The 19,494-nt window shown below is 37.6% G+C and overlaps 1 protein-coding gene across 1 annotated transcript; it reads left to right on the top strand.

The window, feature by feature from the left end:
* The first annotated feature begins 989 nt into the window (after positions 1-989).
* On the top strand, positions 990-19,411 carry LOC109079517. The gene is made up of 7 exons (XM_042738762.1): positions 990-1,137; positions 6,449-6,781; positions 7,178-7,411; positions 9,834-9,929; positions 13,462-13,566; positions 14,762-14,830; positions 18,179-19,411. The coding sequence occupies exons 1-7, from the start codon at positions 1,089-1,091 to the stop codon at positions 18,355-18,357; spliced, it is 1,065 nt and encodes a 354-aa protein (XP_042594696.1). The 5' UTR covers positions 990-1,088; the 3' UTR covers positions 18,358-19,411.
* Positions 19,412-19,494: the final 83 nt, after the last annotated feature.

Here is a 19,494-nt window from a genome sequence, read left to right as displayed (position 1 = left end):
AAAATGTGTTTGGTAGCAAACTTTAAGTCCATATAGTATAGAATTATATTATTCCCTGATTTGAGTTTTAAAAAAGTTTATTTGCAGTTAAACTTGATCTCTGTTACAAAACTATGTGGTTAAAACATAAAACTGTGTCACATGCAGAATAGTTTGATGACAGTCACTGTTCTTGAAGCAAATATTGTATTTCCAGCAAAATCCACCCCCGACATCTGAAAATATGGATTATTTTCAGGTGTAGTGAAGTGAATCAAGAAAATAAGAACAGAAATAAAAGAGCACAAACATTACACTTTAATGTACTGAGATGAATTAATGAATGAATAATTTGTTAATTTTAACTGAAAAAAAAAACATCCTTAATGTAGTTTTATTGATAAGTTAAGTTCAGATAGATCAGATTAAGATCATTTCAGTCCTGTTTTTCTGAATGAAATGAGATCAGATGGCTGTGAAAGAGTGTAGTTGTAGTTTACTCCTGCGGGTGGCGCTCTCTACATCAGCAGCTCTGAGTCCCATGAGTCTCTGCTCCAGTCAACAGAAGATCACAATCCTCTCTTCATTCACATGTGAACTGACTAGAACTGAGTCAAACATCAGCACACACTCAATACACACAGCTGCATGTAGACCTGATTCTGCTTTACTCTCAATAAAACTGTCCAGAGCATTTCATTAATACACTAAATATACTGTTTTATGTGATCTGCAAGAGAATCTGTGAAGTCATCTGCATAACTAGTCATTTTACTTCAATCAGAAACAAATCCTGTCCACTTGTGACTTCCAAAACAAGATTTTTTGCAATTTCTTTTAGAAAATGTGCTTGATACTTGTTCTTTCTTTCTCTTAGTTTCTCTTGTTTCAGATGTATTGTAGTGCAAACTAACAGCATGTGTCTTCCCCCATAAGAAGAAACTTCCTCTTTCCTCAGTGAAGCGGTCAGAGGTTTCCTCGTGTGTCAGTCCAGTGTGAGTCTCGCCGTGAAGACACTTGTCTTGATGAGAGCCAGAACACAGACGATCTGAAGCAGCGTCACACTCTTCTGCTGGGATTGAGTTCTTCTGAAGCTGGACTTTAGAGAAATGATGCTCATCTTTGGACTGATGCTGCTGCTGCTGCAGACTGCTGCATGTGAGTCACTTTCACATCAAACTCTTATGATGCTGATCAATCAGATCAATCTCTGAAATAAAAACATTTGAGTTGTAATATTACATTAAGAGTCTGCAGAGATCTAGTCACAGTGTTTTCTGATCTTAAACAGTGTGTATCAGTGGAGTATTATAAAATGTGAGAGGAAGTGAGTGTTTCTTCATGTTCATTGTGCTAAAAAGTTTGTATTTTTTTATATAGTAGTTTTGTAAATGTATTTATTTTTTAATTTTATTTTTTTTACTAGCCTATATTGAGGATTGTTTGATTGATTTATGTCTCTTCATTAAATATCATATGAGAACAAAACACTATAATTAAAGAGAGAACTGTCACAGTGTAATAGGATTCAGCCAAAAAAGTGCAGGACAAAGACAAATTCTGCATTATAAAAATGTCACGTTGACATGCATGAAGCGATTTAGAAAATAAAACTATGCAGACTGTGAAAGCATGAGTTTCATTTGAATAAAATTAACATTAAGATGAATGAGAGCATAAAGACATTGCTGAGACATTCCAGTGTTCAACAGACATTTTTAATTAAAGTAAATGTTTGATTATAACAGATATTTTGTATCACACTCTAATTTGAGTTCAGTCTGTGCAGTGACAGGATTATGTTCAGTGTCCTGTTAATTATAACAGTATTAAAGGGATAGTTCACCCAAAAAATAAAATTCTGTCATTAATTGTTCACCCTCATGTCGTTCCAAACCCGTAAGACCTTCGTTCATCTTCAAAATGCAAATAAATATATTTTTGAAGAAATCTGAGAGCTTTCTGTCCCTACTTAGACAGCAATGTAATTACCACAATCAGGGCAAGAAACACAGTAAGGACATCGTTAAACAGTCCATGTGACATCAGTGGTTCAACCATAACCTTACAAAGCTACGAGAATATTTTTCTTTTGCGCAGAGAAAACAAAAATAACTTCATTCAACAATTCTTCTCCTCCATGTCACCCTGCCTCCGGTTTGAAGAGTATCACAATGTATGCTCGTGATTTTCCTGCATGTAACTATCTCTTCAAGTCAAGAGGCTAATGGCCAACATGTTTCAGTTCAAACACTGTTCTTCATAAGACTCACTAACTGTTTAAAAAACTATACACGCTAAATTCATGTCTTTCTGTATATGAACAGTAAAAAAAAAACAAAAAAAAACCTAGGAATATATATATGTGCTACATATTGAGAAAAATTAACTTTCTATACATTTACCAACTTTTGCAATTAACTTATTTATTCTTTTTAGTAACTGACAACCACAGTCAAGCAAAAACTCTACTTAATCCTCTGTGAGCATTTTGGTGCGCCAAGTCTTTGACTGCAGCTTACTGTCAATGTTGCAAGCGTGAGGAATCCTAATACTGAGAGCTAAACTGGGGAGTCTTCTTTCTTGTACAACATATTTCACTTAAATCATTAACAGATTAACGAAACGAAAGGAAAAAAATTGTGCTCAGTTTCTATTCATTGTGACGCGATCTAACGTTCAGTATGAGGCGGAAAGCCATTCTCTATATTGCAAAAGTTTACAGTTTTCTTTCTTTATTATTATTACCATTATTATTATTTTGCCATGGCTTTACAGTGATGAATGATGTCTTGCTTGTATGATCAACCAGCGTTTGTATCTGACTAAATTACGAATAATGTTTGGGAAAACAATGCAGTGATCGCACTGTCGATCGCACACAACATTTTTGCTTCCTTGACATCGCAGCCTGGGGTGTATTCCAGAAAGCAGGGTTAACTTACCGTGAACTAAACCCTGAACTCTCGGTTGATTAACCCCAAACCTTGCTTACTTGAGGTATGTGGTTCCAAAAATGTGTCCGGGAGTAAGTTCATTCAACTCAGAGTATGTTCCTGGTTAAGACTCAAGACATTCTCAACAGAGCGACGAATCGACGAGTCACTATGGAAACGGACGCTAAGAAAAAGCACGCCAAGCTGTTTCTTTCTTCTTCTTTTGTTCATTAGTTGTTTACATGCTTAGTGCATATCGCCGCCTAATTGATGGCTGTGCAATCATTTTTTATTTTTTTCCATTTAATCTTTAATCCCTGAGAAGAATGTGAATTATATTGTTTGTTTTATGCTAATTATATATTAAGTCATATCAAATATGTATTTTGATTTAGAATTTAGACATAGAAAATGCCGCTCCATGTGTGAGATATAGGCTAACATGTAATAAATAAAATAAATAAATATATATGTTAAACATTACCTTGTCATAGTGTTTTATAATTTATACAGATAACTCTTATATATGCCAATAAAATAAATAATTATGTTAGAATAATATATTACCTTATTTATTATAAATTAGCGCTTACTCATTAACATATCATATATATATATATATATATATATATATATATATATATATATATATTAAATTAATTAAATTTAATTTAATTTAATTTATGCATTTAGCAGACGCTTTGGATAAAAGCGACTTACAGTGCATTCAGACTATCAATTTTTTTACCTATCGTGTTCCCAGGGAATCGAACCCCCAGCCTTGCGCTTGTTAACGCAATGCTCTACCACTTGAGCTACAGGAGCACTTCAGCATACACACATATATATATATAATAGGCTATATTACATATTGTAATATTATATAATGCTGTGCGCTATCTGTCACACCCACTGAAGGCTCGCTGAAGTGAACTAACCTTGGAACATAACCTGCTCCGGAGCAGGTTACGTTCAGAGAGTGAGTTGCTATGACTACTAACATAACCTGAAAGTTACCTCCGTTTTTGGAACCGAAAGTTGAGGTTATCCACTTACTTACTCTTAAACATACCCGGGTATGACACATAACCTGCTTTCTGGAATACCCCCCTGTTCATTATCAAAACAAAACACATACAAAGAAAAAATGCTCAATTGAAAGAGTCCGTTGTTGCGTGAAGCGTGAACAGAGCATGCTGTTATAGCCTTTGTGAAGGATGATGATTTACGTAGATAATGCGAGCTAAGTGTAAAACTTATATGTAATAAATATTATTTTAGCATCCAAATATGTTGCGAATATGGAAACATATGGATTTCTGCCGAACGAGAGGAAGGCTTCAGTTTCCCTTTAAATTAATACGTTTTTGGCTTGACGTTTACCTATATAGCCTTAATAGCTACTGTTAAATACAGAGGATTTGTTGTTGAGGGAAGGGAATAAAATAGCCTGTGTTTATAATGTTTGTAAACATTTTGATTTTCCGGTATTTTAGCCTACATTATTTCTGAATGTAATAATAAAATGCAACATTTTTTTTCCTCTCAAAACACAATTTTATACAAGTACTGTTTTTTATCCATGCAGCAAACATTTAAAATATCGTATAAAAATGCTTTAATGTCTTTAAAGCTTTGACCGTTTTTTTTTGTTTGTTTGTTTGTTTTTTTTTTTTTTAACATCTGGCCAAAATCTAGAAAAGATGATGCTGGCTATGACTAAGCGGAATTTAGGCTTAAAGGGCCATACACACCGGGACGAATATCGGCGCGCGTTATTCGCCAGCGTTTTTCAACGCGTTTTTTGTGTTCACACCCAAGCGATTTTCGCTGACGATGAGCCGAGTGAACATGCAAATTCATTCCCTGACATTAGATGGCGCTTAATGTAAAACAGAAATACTAGAAATACTAGTTCTCTTTTATCAAGATTTTTGTAATCGCTGTCGCGTTTGTCATATAGTTCTTTGTGTTCCGACACCAACGAGACCAGCAACTCTACATTCATCTTGCCTTGCATCTTCTTCGTCTTATTTCTTCCCGGCAGTGTAGACGCTACTTGGCGTATATCTTCTTCGCCGTTACGTATGTGTGCTCAGCAAGACAGTTTTGTGTTTGAGCGCCCCCAAGTTGTGTTTTACTGTAACTTCAGAAGCTCCAGACACGTGTGCAAAAGCGCCATTCTCATTGGTCGTATAGTTTTTGACGCGGTGCGTCAAACCAAAAAAACTAACCCGAGGGCGTTTTTTTAAAAAAATGACGCTTTTTACGCGTGGCGTTTTTCGCGTCGGTGTGCACACTTACATTGGTGCCCTATGCTTAGTCACGAGGCGTTAAACGTTGGCGAATATCGCGCGCGAAATTCGTCCCGGTGTGAACAGGCCTTAAGACTGTTAGTGTTTTTTGACGCTATGACGAAATGACGCTAACCATTTTTTCCACTCAAACCAGTTTCAGAGCGGCAATAACACAGAGAAACGCATGAACAGAAACCGATAAAATACCGATTCTGCTCAGAGTGAACCGATTTTCTCTCTCTCTCTCATTTTTAAGCCCTGCTTAAAGCAAAAGCAGCCCGCGCATGCAGGAAAAAAAAAATCGTGAGCATGAATTTGTTTTCTCGTTTTACTAAATTGTGTGCATGATATTAATATATTGGCAAGAATTTAGTTGAATCAAATCAACGAACGAATTATAAAGGGAGGGAAAAAGTTAGTGGCCTAAGTTGTGTGCACGGTTTAGTAAAACAAGGGAACGAATTATATTGTGCGCACGCTTTACTGTATTTTTCCTGCATGTCAAATGTGGGGCTCCGTACATGAGCTGCTTTAAGCGTAAAAATATCAACTTCGATTAAGGCGCGGTTGTTTTAGAAATTTGACAAGTGAAATGTGATAAAAAATAGATTTTCTCCGGTTGTTGTTTTAGAACATTAAGCCCGCTCCACTGCACTACCTTTGCTCTCGTCTCGCATCTTTTGCAGTGTCTCGAAGCACTGCCTTTTAGAATGTCCTGCGACGGGGCCCCACAAAAGGCCGGTAACCCCACGCACCGCGGGGCCTGCGGGGGTGTCCCGTACGCCACTGAATGGATACACACCACTGGTTTATTATTAACTGAAGGTTAAAATGCTCACAGTTGTAGATTTATGTTTCCAAACAAACAGTCAATAAATCCACATTTGCAGTCCTTCATCTGTACAAATTTCTACTTGGATAGCTTAGTTTAGCCTAGTGTAATTGTGTGCACCTTCCCTCCTGTTATCTGAGGGAAGTTTTTACCCAAGGGAAGTACGAGGGAAGTAATTACCCAAGAATGACCCCTACTGGACACCTGCATGTAAAAGTTTAAAGTAAAGATAAAATGGTTCTGACAATGAGCATTACTGAGATGAACTGAGATCAGATCAATAATTAGTTTGATGTGTTTCTTAAGTTGAACTTTAATTCTGTGAATGTTTGTGTAATTTATGTCTGATTTAAATTCATGATGTCCTAAAATTTTGTAAAATTTTTGTGTCGTTTGTTCTTCAGGTCTGGAGTTAAACTGCAGTTTTGATCAGTCTGATCCCTGTTACACAGCTCTGGGACACAAACTCAATCTGCTGATGGTCCTGGACACTAGTGATTATGACCTGAAGTTAATAAAGAGAATAAACAACAACACAGCAGATGATCCAGTTTGTAGAGTGAAGAATGGCAGGATGAAGAAATGTGATCTTTATAATAACAGACCTGAAGTGACAGTCATTAATGGGACTGTGATAATAAACTGTGTGATCAGAGCAGATTCAGGGAATTACAGATTAACACTCTCTGACTCAGGCGGCTCAGAAACATCTAGAGATCTTCAAGTGATTGTTGAAGGTACAGAAACTCTCTCATCAGACTAATTACAATCTCAAGTTCTCCAAAGATCTCACTCTCATGAAAAGGAATCAGTTGAATCTCTGTGAAGGTTTTTATTGCAGCTCATTACTGAATATCTGGAAGAATTTAGTCAACAGCATCTTCACTTTCTTTTCACTGAGTCTGAGACTATTTTAAGAATGAAATACTAGCATGTTGCTAACTGTGTACTGCATACTGCTTTTAAAAACTGACATGTGAAAGCATTTCAAACAGTCATTTGTTACATTGTTGTCACATGACTGGCTTACACTATCATATCAGATATAAATTTTGTTTAGAAATGTCTTAACTGACTCATTTACATAATATCAAGAAAAAAGTCATGTGACTGTGATGTGTCCCTCCCTCCAGCTCCTATTGGCTCAGTGGAAGTGTCATTCAACTGCTCCTCCAGTGGGGTGATGAGGGTGTCCTGCTCCTCTGAGGGGGATCAGCTCCTCTACAGCTGGACTCTGAATGGAGATCCACTGGTGGATGGAAACAGCAGCATTGATCTGGATGAGGGAACTGATGGAGACATCAGCTGCAGCGTGAAGAACCACGTCAGTCACGCACAGAACACCATTAGACTCAAACCCTGTCCTGGTGAGATTTTAATACATGATTGTCAACATATTTGCTAAACAAAAGCAACAAGAGTGAAGCAGAATCTCATAAAACTTGTCAAGAACATGTCAAAGTCATGTTTTACCCCCAAATTAGCAGTAACTCTGAAGCATATTTCGATGGATTGTTATGGTTTTAACTCCTCTAGGACTCCTTATAAAGTATTTTGAATGAAGTAAGAACAGATTTAGGCTGAATTTAGATTTTTTGAAGTAAAAAGTTAACTTTAAAAACCTTTTTTATTATTAGTATTTGTTGAAATATATAGTTTATTATTTACATTTTATATTTTTCACTTGCTTCTCAGCTTTAGCTGGCATGGCACAAAAAATAAAAAATAAAAAAATAATAATAATAATTAAAAATAACAAACATTTCACCCCAAAATCTAATTTTTATTGCATAAATTAAACTGTTTTACAAACATTCATTTTTTGCATTGTGAAATTATTTTCATTTAAAAACATGTCCACTCACTAAATTTTCTTTACTCTAATGGTTTACAATTTAGCTTTTTTTCTCTCTCTCTTTATTTATTTATTTATTTATTTATTTATTTTGGTAATTGCAGTTGTTTACAGAAATGATTGTTATTTTATTATTATTGATACATGTTTACTTATAATATGTAATATGATCATTTAATCAAGACAGACAGGTGTTTGTTTATTTGTAACTCTCTTTTGCTTCCACAGAGTGATTGCTAATCTTCCTGGGCTCCACAAATCTGTACAAGACAAAAGTCAGACAAATAAGTGAAATAAGAACAAAAATACAATTACACTATTTGCATCACAAAACTATTCATCTTAGCAGTAGCAACACATAAAACATATGTCTACACATTTATAACCATATTCTCGCATTTTCTTTAAAACATATGTGCAATTGCTCTTTTGTATATTATAATGGGAACCATATACCAAACAAGTCTTTTTATTTTTATTTTTTACTTTTTTTTTGTGAACATGGTAAAAGGATTTGAGCCTTACTCACTTGACATGTTTTATAATCATGTCTAAAAAATCTCACATATACAGGCTTTTCAAATAAAAAATAAAAAACAGGATGTGTGATACTTGATTATCTTATGAAAATATCCCAGCAGTCGTAAATGTAATGTAACCTTTACGACAGCCATGATAACTGTGCTAATGCACATCACTAACACTAGCTCGAAGTGGACGGTGAAGCACTAGTCTGGAAGTGTTTTTAAGTGTTTCTCAGATGCGCTTGACCATAACATTGGGCACTACTCAAGATGCAATAAAACTAATGACTGCACCACATCTTTTAAAACTAAGGATGGAATAAATTCAGAACATTAAATAAATAAATTCATGTCAGCAGCCTTAGAAATATTTTTTTATAAAGAAAAATGGTACATTTAGTATTTCTATTTTTAAATATGTACAATAAGTACCGCCAATGTTTTTTTTTATTTTTATTTTTTTGCATTATCATAATGAGAATTGAGGGTTTTTGTGGAGGAAGTTATTTGTTATTATTATTATTCTGTATTATTTGCTTCGCTTTACTAGAGAGTGTTCTTTAGAGTGTCTCTGAGTGCTTCAGTATGCTTGAGTTTTCAATGACCTGAGATATAACAGGAAATCTATTTGTGTGTGTGTGTGTGCGCGTGTGTGCGTGTGTGTGTGTTTGTGTGTGTGTTTGTGTTTGTGTGTGTGTGTGTGCGTGTGTGTGCGCGTGTGTGTGTGTTTGTGTTTGTGTGTGTGTGTGTGTGTGTGTGTGTGTGTGTGCGTGCGTGCGTTCGTGTGTGTGTGTGCAAGGGTTAAGGTTAGACAGATATGTTATTTTAGTTTCTTAGACATCCTGGCTCCTTAGAAAATGATTTGCATTAAATTCTTAGAAACGCATCTGGAGGACATAGTTGGACACCTTAAATGGACATATATGTTGAATATGAATTATGATTGGATGAGAACAAAGCATCCGCATTTGATGACGGTATAAATGTTGAGTTTGGGTGTTTTCTCTTTGTTGCAATCTACAGCCAACCCTGAATGACTGTATGAATGTAGAACTTTTCCTGCAGGAAAATTTATATTCTTTTATCTCATACCTTTAATTGAAATGGAAAATTGCCACACCAGGTTTTTTGTTTGGATTTTCCTTATATATAAGAAATATGATTTGAGGGATAAATACAGTCTAATGCCCCTAAAACATGCAATGAAACATTATACAAAATATTACATACTACTTACTATTTTGCTTTTGATTTTGAACTGATATGTGACCTGTACATCTCCTTTACATGTTTCATGAGATTCAGACAAATAAATTCTCTCAACTGGCCAATTAACTCTTCAAAATGATTAATGCAGTAATTTCTATTAAGAGAGAAAGCAGCTGATTCTGTGCTGATGTTTTATTTCAGGGCCAAAGACTGCAGCTGTGACTTCTAGTTTGACCTCTAGTGTGACCTCTAATGTGACCTCTGCAGTAACCAACAGCTCACAGGCATCAGAAAATGGTAAGTTTCTCATCAGCTAGTATGAATGTCACCACGAATGCCACTCCGAGCCCTGAAGCAATATGGAAGTGTGAGTGTTGAGCTACAACAAATATAGTCAATTACACATAAATCCAAAAATAACGATGGCAGTGATACAGGCTCTAGCTAATATTAAGGGTAATGTGGCCAGCTTAACCAGTTGTGAACAAACCAAGTTGCATATGGTTTGGACACGGACATTGCACATTGTATTTTATCTGGACATCAAGAGGCCTGAGCGACAGAAATAATACCAGCAGATTAACTTCACGGCAGCGCAGATTTTATGCGTTTAAAGTTATACTGGCGCTCATTCTTCTGGCTGGGGATATACACCTTAATCTTGGTCCGACTACGTTTGAGCAAATGGCTAGTACTGAGCTGGAGGTTGGGCTCAGTACAGGGGTGACATCGACTACACCAGAATCCCATGGAGCGGAGCTGCGGGAGCTGTTGGCTCAGAGCCAGGAACCACTGGATCAGCGGCAAGCCGAAAAATGGAGTTCACCTAGTCTTAGCTGCCTGTGTACAACCGACCGCAACAAGTCCGGTGAGTCACCCCGTCTGATGGATCCATATTCGGGGATTGAACCGGGAATGCACTTGAATGGCTCTGGCTGTAGTGCTGTACAAAAACAAAAGCAATATCTATTTTTCCAAACTGTGAATCACGCTAGAGTACTCTGGGACGTTAAGTGTAAACCGAAAGGAATATTAGGCGGACATTTAAACATTCGCAGCCTAATTTCCAAAAGGGATCAGATCTCTGTACTCCTCTTGGACTCAAATTTGGATTATCTTTGTTTAACAGAATCCTGGCTTCACAGTAATATACCAAATAATATGATAGACATTGCTGGATATCAATGTTTCAGAAAGGACAGAAATACAGGCAAGGGGGGAGGAGTTTTGATATACATAAAAGATAAATTTAAATGTCACATAGTTGAATTGAAAACAACTCTGGAATGTCTAGCTTTGAATGTTATTTTATCACCTACAATGAATTTTAATATTGTTGTTATTTATAACCCACCTTCATATAACACTGCTTTTTATGATGAATTAAGCCTTGTAGCTAAACAACTTGATTCTTATAGAGAAACTGTATGGTATGGTGATTTTTATATTAATTGGTCGGGAAAAAGTGGTAAACAAAAATTAAAAACAATTATGACAAAATTTAATTATCTACAAATGATTAAAGGACCCACTAGGATAACAAGGCAGACCAAGACCCTGGTTGATATGGTGTTTACCAATAAACCAGAACATATAACAAGGACGTACAATCTGATAACAGGTCTCTCAGACCACAACATAATTCTGAAAAACTGACCAGAAAGCGGCTACAGTATTTTGGCAAATCTGGTTGTGATAAATTATCATTTATCATTCCTGAAGCTAAAACTGTGCAGTTCGAAAGAGAACTTAACTTAAATTGGGAGCAGATCATGGCTGTGGATGATGTAGATGAGTGCTGTAATTCTATGACTACAGCTATTTCAGGATTAATAGACAAATTTCTAATAAAAAAAAGATGTAGTAAGAAAGACACTGTACCATGGATAAAGAATGAAATCAGAAAGCTCAGCCCGATGCTGTTCCGGAGGCCAAGGCGGTGCCCGATGCTGTTCCGGAGGCTGATGCTGTTCCGGAGGCTGAGGCGGTGCCCGATGCCGAGGCGGTGCCCGATGCTGTTCCGGAGGTCGAGGCGGTGCCCGATGCTGTTCCGGAGGTCGAGGCGGTGCCCGATGCTGTTCCGGAGGCCGAGGCGGTCGGAGGTCGCGAGGCGGTGCCCGATGCTGTTCCGGAGGCCGAGGCGGTGACCGATGCTGTTCCGGAGGCCGAGGCGGTGCCCGATGCTGTTCCGGAGGGCGAGGCGGTGCCTGATACTGTTCCGGAGGCCGAGGCCGTTCCCGATGCCATGACCGAGGCGGTGCCAGAGGTCGTTCCCGAGGCGGTGCCCAAGCCCGAGGCCGTTCCCGAGGCGGTGCCCGAGCCCGAGGCCGTTCCCGAGGCGGTGCCCGAGGCCGTTCCCGAGGTGGTGCCCGTGTCCGAGGCCGTTCCCGAGGCGCTGCCCAATGCCGTTCCTGAGGCCGTGACCGAGGCCGTGACCAAGGCCGTTCCCGATGCGGTGCCCGAGGCCGTTCCTGATGCCATTCCCGATGCCGTGACCGAGGCCGTTCCAGAGGCGGTGCCCGAAGCCGAGGCGCCTCACGTCTCCACAGGCCTTCCAGAACGCCTTCACGTCTTCGCAGGGCCTCCGGAAGGGCAGGTGCCGCTCTGGTCGCTCAAGTGGCGGGTTCCTCCCTGGCCATCGCCACAGCCTGCTCCTTACTGGCTCCCCGAGTGGCAGGTCCCGCTCTGGCTGCTCAAATGGCGGGTTCATCCCTGGCCGTCGGCACAACTGGAACTGACGGATCCTCTGTGGCCACCTGAACTGCCTGGTCCCTCGTGGTCCCCTGAACTTTCGGGTCCACCCTGGCCCCCTGAACTGACTGATCCACCTTGGCTGCCAGTGGAGCCATCGCTGCCTGTCCCTGTTCCCCTACACGGGCCTGGCCCTCCATCCCTCCCCCTGTTCTACCTCCACCAGTCCACCTCCCTCCTGGTCTTTTTGTTTCGGTTTTTGTTGTTTTGCTTTCTGAGGAGCATCTGGTAGCTGCTCCTTAGAGGGGGGGTAATGTCACAGTGTCTGGTCTGTGTATCCCTGGGTGTCCACTAGAGGTCTCACTTCCCCTTATCGTCACCCCACTTCAGTACTACATTTCCCACAAGCCTTGTCTGTACTCATCACTGTTCATTGTATTCAGCTGTTCCCACTTACATTGTTTGCACCTGTCTATAAATACCCTGGTTGTTTCTGTCATTGTTACGGAGTCCTTGTTTTCCGTCACCCGGTTTTCTCGCGGTCCCTTGTGTTTTCTTGTTTCTTGTTTCTGGACTGATTTTGTGTTATGACCTCTTGCCTGTTTTGGATTATGATTTTTGGATTACCCTATTAAAACACTGCAATTGGATCTACCTGTTTGTGTGCGTTTCGTGACATTGTTGTTATTGTGTATGATTATGTATGTATGTATGTGTGTGTGTGTGTGTGTGTGTGTGTGTGTGTGTGTGTGTGTGTGTGTGTGTATGTGTATATGTGTATATATGTGTATATCTACATATACATAGTTTTGTAGTATTTCTTGTTTTTATGTATGTATTTGTTTTATAATGTTCTTAGAAATGCCCAACCAGGGACAGGAGTTGAAAATTAGCACTAGCTATAAACTCTATATGCTGCACATCAGTTACAGGCTTTGTATTGTAACTATGTTTGCTTGTATGGTCCCTGTTAAATAAACTTTAAATAAATAAATAAATATGATTTTGAACTAATTAATTGTGCTGTTAAATTGCATGTAGTTATTACAGTGTTTTTCCATGTTGCAGTTGGTGTGAATAAGCTTTTAGAAGCAGTTTTGGAGTTTGATTTAAATGACCTTGTGTTTTTCTTCTATAGTTTTGCTCTATATGATTGCTTTTGGCTGCGTTGCTCTGATCCCAATTCTGCTGTTCATCATCATATGTTACGTTTACAAGAAAAAACATCTGAAGTCAACACCAGGTCAGTCAGTTTTGAATCTGTAGTTCATATACGAACTGTTGAAGGTTAAAATGTAGTACTATTCAATGCAAGCAGCAATTACAGAGCCAAACACATGGGTTATTATGCCTTAAAATGCGTAGAAAATTTGTAGCTTATAATGATGTCTCAAATCATCTTCATAACATCTATAATGTTTCTACTTTTGGTTTAATTGTCTTTGAAACTGTCAATCCTAAATGGTAAATGTCATATTTTTGTGAAACCTCTTAAAATGAACCTGTAAGTCTTTACTTCAATCACATCTTGATTGTTTTATTTCAAATCCATTGTAGTGGTGTATAAAGGCAAAAGCACAAAAACTCAGGCAGTGTCTGAATTCTTCTGGACCTGACTGTATGTATTGAATTGATTTGTTTGGTCATTGCACTCCCTTACAGACAGTTTCAAAGACAATTACACAAAAAGTAGAAACATTATAGATGTTATGAATATAATCTAAGACAGTTTTGGTGGAGATTTGACAAACTTTCTGTGGTTAAAACTGGTTCAAAATGGCAGAAAGGCTATAAACAATATTCCTCAAGCATCATGAATGTATAGAAAGAAAAATCTTATTTATTTTTCCAGATTATTAGATTTAATGATTTTGGCTATTTATTTTTTGGCTAGTAGTACTTAAGTATGATCTTGTATGAATAGAAAGGTTAAAGTCATTTGGCCTCAATCATGAAACATGAACTTTTTTTTATTTTTTTTTTATGTAAATTATTCATAAAGCTGTTGTGATTCATGAACGTGTTTGTATTTTCACAATGTTAGTTGTTTTGAAAAATTTTCAGCAGCTTCCAACATGTCTTGTTTACGAATGACTGGAATTCATTAGCACATGTTTAACTATGACATTTTTAATGGTTTAATGAAGTGTTTGTGAATTTTCGGTAAGGTATTCTCTATTTGCAAATAACTCAGAATTTACTCATATATTTACAAAAGTTTTATGTATGAGATCCAATAAATCGAAGATTAATGAATATCTGACCTCATTTTCTGTATTCTTACCTTTATCTCAAGGCGTTACATGCAAACAGTCTGATATGTGAAAAATGTTTGACCTGCATGATCTGTTATGAGGCTAGTTTTGAAGCTAATACTTAAATGATTGAAATATGAGATTGTAGTTGATCTGTTTCTAATGCCAGTGTTTTCCCATCAGCCGCTGCTGGAGATACGGAGCTCATATACGCTAATATACCTAAGAGAAAGGATGAAAAGAAGACAACAGGTAAGAAACTCAATGAAGCTCAGAGATCTACTTTAGACTACTCTGTAAAACAACATGGTTAGTCATTGAATTAGTCATGTCACTGCCTAGATCTCAAGGTCATTCAGTCACTATTACTAATTGGAAACAAAAACCTTCTAGTTAATTTTACGTTGCAAATTGTTACGTGTTGTTGCTCTTTCATGACTAAAAGAAAAGATTATGTAAAAACTAGATTTCTGTCTTTTAAAATCATTTAGTTTAAAAAGTTTGAAAGCTTTTTTATAGATTAAGATAATGTTTGAAAAACTAAGACAGTAAGTGTCTTGTAAGTGTTCAAATCTTTTTTGTCTCTTTTGCAGTTTATTCTTTTGCCCTGAATCCGTCGGTCAGTTTGTTACTGTGTTTTTCCCCTTTTACACAAATAGAGAACTGACTCAGAGAAACTGTCATCATTAAACTCTTTCTGCAGAGTGATGGAAAGACTTGACTAGTCAAGCTCAACCATTCAATGCTAGGGTAAATCTGCATCTTATTACCCATTCTGACATAGAGTTTTTGGTTTATATTCATTACATTAATTCAAAAATTTTACTATTTTGATTGTGATGTTAAATTGTATTATTATTATATTAAAGATAGAATAGGTGATTTGGTTCAAAAACATTTTGTTATGCTGGTTGAACGTCCCGATAGCAATCACAGTCAAATCAAATTAAGTGGTCTAAATGTATTTAAAGGTATTTATATTGTCTCTGGAAGGCGCAGGGCCATTAAATGTTTGTGTAATCATATCCCTTGGTCTGAGGACTCTGATAGGCTGTCCTGCCTGCCTGTTAATGTATGTATTTGTGTACCTCCATGCACCCTGTTCACGCAGACATGATACGTCATCAACACGTTACATTACACTACTGCAGACCGAGCGAGAATGGAAGGTGTTATTATTGAAATATTATGCCCTTTGTACTGTAATAGTTCTCACCTGTCAATGAGACATGATCTAATCTGACAGAATTGAATTAGTTTTCATCGGTTATCCTCTGCTCTGCCTGTGTTGTTGATGTTTCTGGAGGAGGCGTGGCTACGGAGAGTGATTTGCAGGGAGGGTGGGATCTTATGCATTCAAAGCTAGCTTGCAATGCTAACTTCTCCGAAATCACCTACCCTACCTTTAATTGTTACATTTTGCTATTTAATCTTAATTTCATTGTTAAATGTGTAATTAAATGAATTATAAGAAGAGGAATGTTCAAAACCATCAGTCTGTTGTTTTCAAAGATTGTTAACAGTAGTTAATGTTTTTGGTCTTCTGTTGTAAACTAAGACTTCTTATGTCTTCTGTGGAAACTGCAGCATTAGAAACAAAGGTTTAGTGGTTAAGAAAATGAATCTCATTCAATTTAGTAACTAACCTAATTAATCTGCAGAGTAGTTAGTAGTTTAATAGTGTTGGGTCAGGTGATGAATGATTCGTTCATTGCATCTGTCATGTTACTAAAAAACGAAAGACTCGGGAAGTGAACTTTTACCCATTAGACTCTTTCTGCAGAGTGATGCAAAGTGTTTATGTTTTGCTCCAGTATACTGATTTTCAAATTTAGAATATTATCAAAGATTGTGTAAACGTAAAACATTTTAACTCTGTTCGAATGAATGAAATGACTCAAAGATTAGTTCATTTTATTAAATGAGAATGAACAGGAGAGTCATTAAAATTATCTGGGCCTGGTTCCCCGATAACGCTCACTCTTAGCGTGCTAAGTAGACTCGAAAGATATATCTTACCAAAGTTGTTTATGTTCCTAAGTGTGTTCCCCGAAGTGTCCCTTAGGAAGCTTCTTTACACGCTGCCTCTTACATTCTACGTTACAAAGGCGCTGTCCCAAATGAAGGTGCTGAATTAGTTGGCATCGATTGCTCAGGAATCGATTTTCCACTTCACGCGAAGGTGCATTACGGCTGGTGCATTCCTCAAATTATTCCAGTAACATTTATTTTAACATAGTTTAAGTTATCCGTAAAATATAGACTATTAATTAAATTATCAAATTGTCAGTAATATGTTCACACGATATGTTGTGACGGGTAGACGAACTGGGTATCCCTCGCTAATCATCCACCCTCCTTATCCCGTTGTGCCACTTGTGCCCCTTCTTGACATGGGTTTAATGACTTCTAAAAATTATGTAATATACTTTTATATTAATGGTAAGGTACTTTACAATCTGAATTCCCTGGATATAATCCCCGGCATGGCGCAGAAGGGCGTTGGTGACAGTGTGGACACACCTCCACACCGAGGTCTTGCTTAGGCCGTAGCCCTCTCCCACGACCTCGATGAAGCTCCCTGTAGCAAAAAACCTTAGCGCTGCAAGCAGCTGGACTTCAGGGCTTAAAGCAAAATTCCGCCACGTTAGCCTGGCAAGCGCAGGTCTGAGAAGGTCCAGCAGCTCCATAATGAGTTGTCTTGGGAGCCTAATTTTTTTAATATAGCCACGTCAGGCAAAATGTCAAAAGGGCTTAAGTTTTGCCGAATAAAAAAATTTACATGGACTAAACGGCTCCGCAGCCGGCGCCGTCTTTGATTCAATACAAGGACACGTTGGATCGCTGCCATAGTTGGTCGCTTACTGGACACCACCATGCTTACCCGTTTATAGATCTTAGCCATTTGGAGCCAAATTGTTTGCCAGATTTTAATTATCAAAAGTGATTGCCAATTTAAACGCTTTAATGACATTACGAAATAGCCTAGACTAATTACCACCATATTAGTTCTGATACCAAATAAAGTCAACTTCATAAATAGGCCTGTATCCATTGCGAACATATTTTATTATTAGTCTTAAAATGTCCATAACATAAAGTCATTGTTGAGCCACAACATTGTCAACATACCATAGTTGGACTTGTACTGCGCTGCGCTGATTTCTAAAGACTGCTGCACAGTGGTGGCGACTAGAGTCTTGAGCTCAAACAACGCTAAGAGAGAGCTTACGAAAGGTCCAGACCAACCTTACGAAAGTGTGACTTACAGAGTACGATACAGATATACTTAGCGTACGAACGTGTCGGGAATCATGCCATAACGTTAAGAGAGAGGTTAAGGAATAGGTTAAGAACTACTTAGCGATAAGAACGTTTTGGGGAACCGGGCCCTGATTGTTTTAACTTGCACTGCATTGAATCTTTTCATCGTTATTATTTGCTGCCTTCTCAGCGAACTGTTGAAAAGCTTCATTTGTTAGTCAGCAGTTTGTAGTAAAGCTGCTATTTCTGCAGTAGACTAATGGTAACCAACAGCTCCTCAGTATGTGTAGAGACGTCTGGTAATGTCTTGTCATCGTTTCTCTTTTCTCTCCACAGAATCGCTGCCAGCTGCTGAAGAGGAATACGCCACAGTCCGACCGCAGACAAAGAGGAAGAAGAAGAAGGTGGAGGAAGAGGAGATCCAGAACGGCGAGGTGACGTTCACTCCGAACCACTCAGTCGCTCCAAAGCAGCATCAGGAGGAGTGTGTTTATGCGCAGGCACAAAGACGCTAGTCTCACAATAACAAGATCGCACTTTACCTGGACCACCAAGTGCTTTTTTCACTTATGTTCAATAACTCAATGATCACGAAAACAGCAGATTTTGAATCAATAAAACATTTCAAAGCAGCTGAAGTTCAAAAGTCACAGAGAACCTGAGCTTGCTAGACTGAGTTCTAGAGGATAGTGAAGAGAGTATAACAGTGATATGAGAGAGTTAAAACGAGGGGTTAAAACAGTTCAAATATCTGCATTCTTCTGTCTGGAGTGAGTTGAAGCAGTCACGTGTTTTTAACGTTTACAGCAGGGTCAGAAATTAACAGGGGATTGCGCTGGTGAATTTCCTCATCATAAACAACACTGTGCAGAAATGATGTACATTAAAGATTCATTTTGTGGCTTTGGTGAAATAACGGGAGTTTTGTGTCTGGGTTTCCCCAGAACCTAGACACAAAACACAAAAAAGTTTAATGTTTTCATTATTCAGCATTAATAATCATTATTACAATACCAAGAGCAATGATATATTTAAAATGTTGTCATAATATTGCAGCCATATTGGCTCCTGTTTTTAAACGTGTAATTTAGATACAAGTTTAAACATTCAACTGTTATTGGCAACAGTTTCAAGTATTTTAGTTGATTGAAGTAATTGGTTAAATTAAAGCATTTATCATTGAAGGCAACACAGATACAATTATTAAGGTGGTGACAAAAATTGACCTCATAAATGTTTTCCTAAATGGAAAAGTTAATTTCTGACCTGGTTTACTGGTACTTCTGTTTACAGATAAATATCGCATTAATAATGTCTTCAATTTCATTCCTCAAATACTGGAAAAGATCTGAGAAAGGCCTGATAATGTCTAAGGGTTTGCACACATAATTGCTTAAAGTACTGTAGTGTTGGTTATAAATTGTATTTGTTTCTACTAGCCAAACAGTTTAGGGTTCAATTTCCAGATAAAAAAAAGGGCGAAAAATATAAATGCATTCAAAACAGTTAAATCTTTATTGCTTTTAATGAAAATTAGTGTTATTTTTTTTTTTTTATAATAATTAATTTATATTGTCACCCAGCTCTTTATATTGTTGGATATACATAGTAAACTAAACAAAACTTTTTTTTTTTTTTTTTTTGAAAATTGT

Source organism: Cyprinus carpio, chromosome B14 (genome assembly GCF_018340385.1).
Source record: "Cyprinus carpio isolate SPL01 chromosome B14, ASM1834038v1, whole genome shotgun sequence".
NCBI classification, from domain to species: domain Eukaryota; kingdom Metazoa; phylum Chordata; class Actinopteri; order Cypriniformes; family Cyprinidae; genus Cyprinus; species Cyprinus carpio.
The sequence above is the reverse complement of the archived record's forward strand: the minus strand, read 5'-3'. Positions and strand labels throughout refer to the sequence as shown.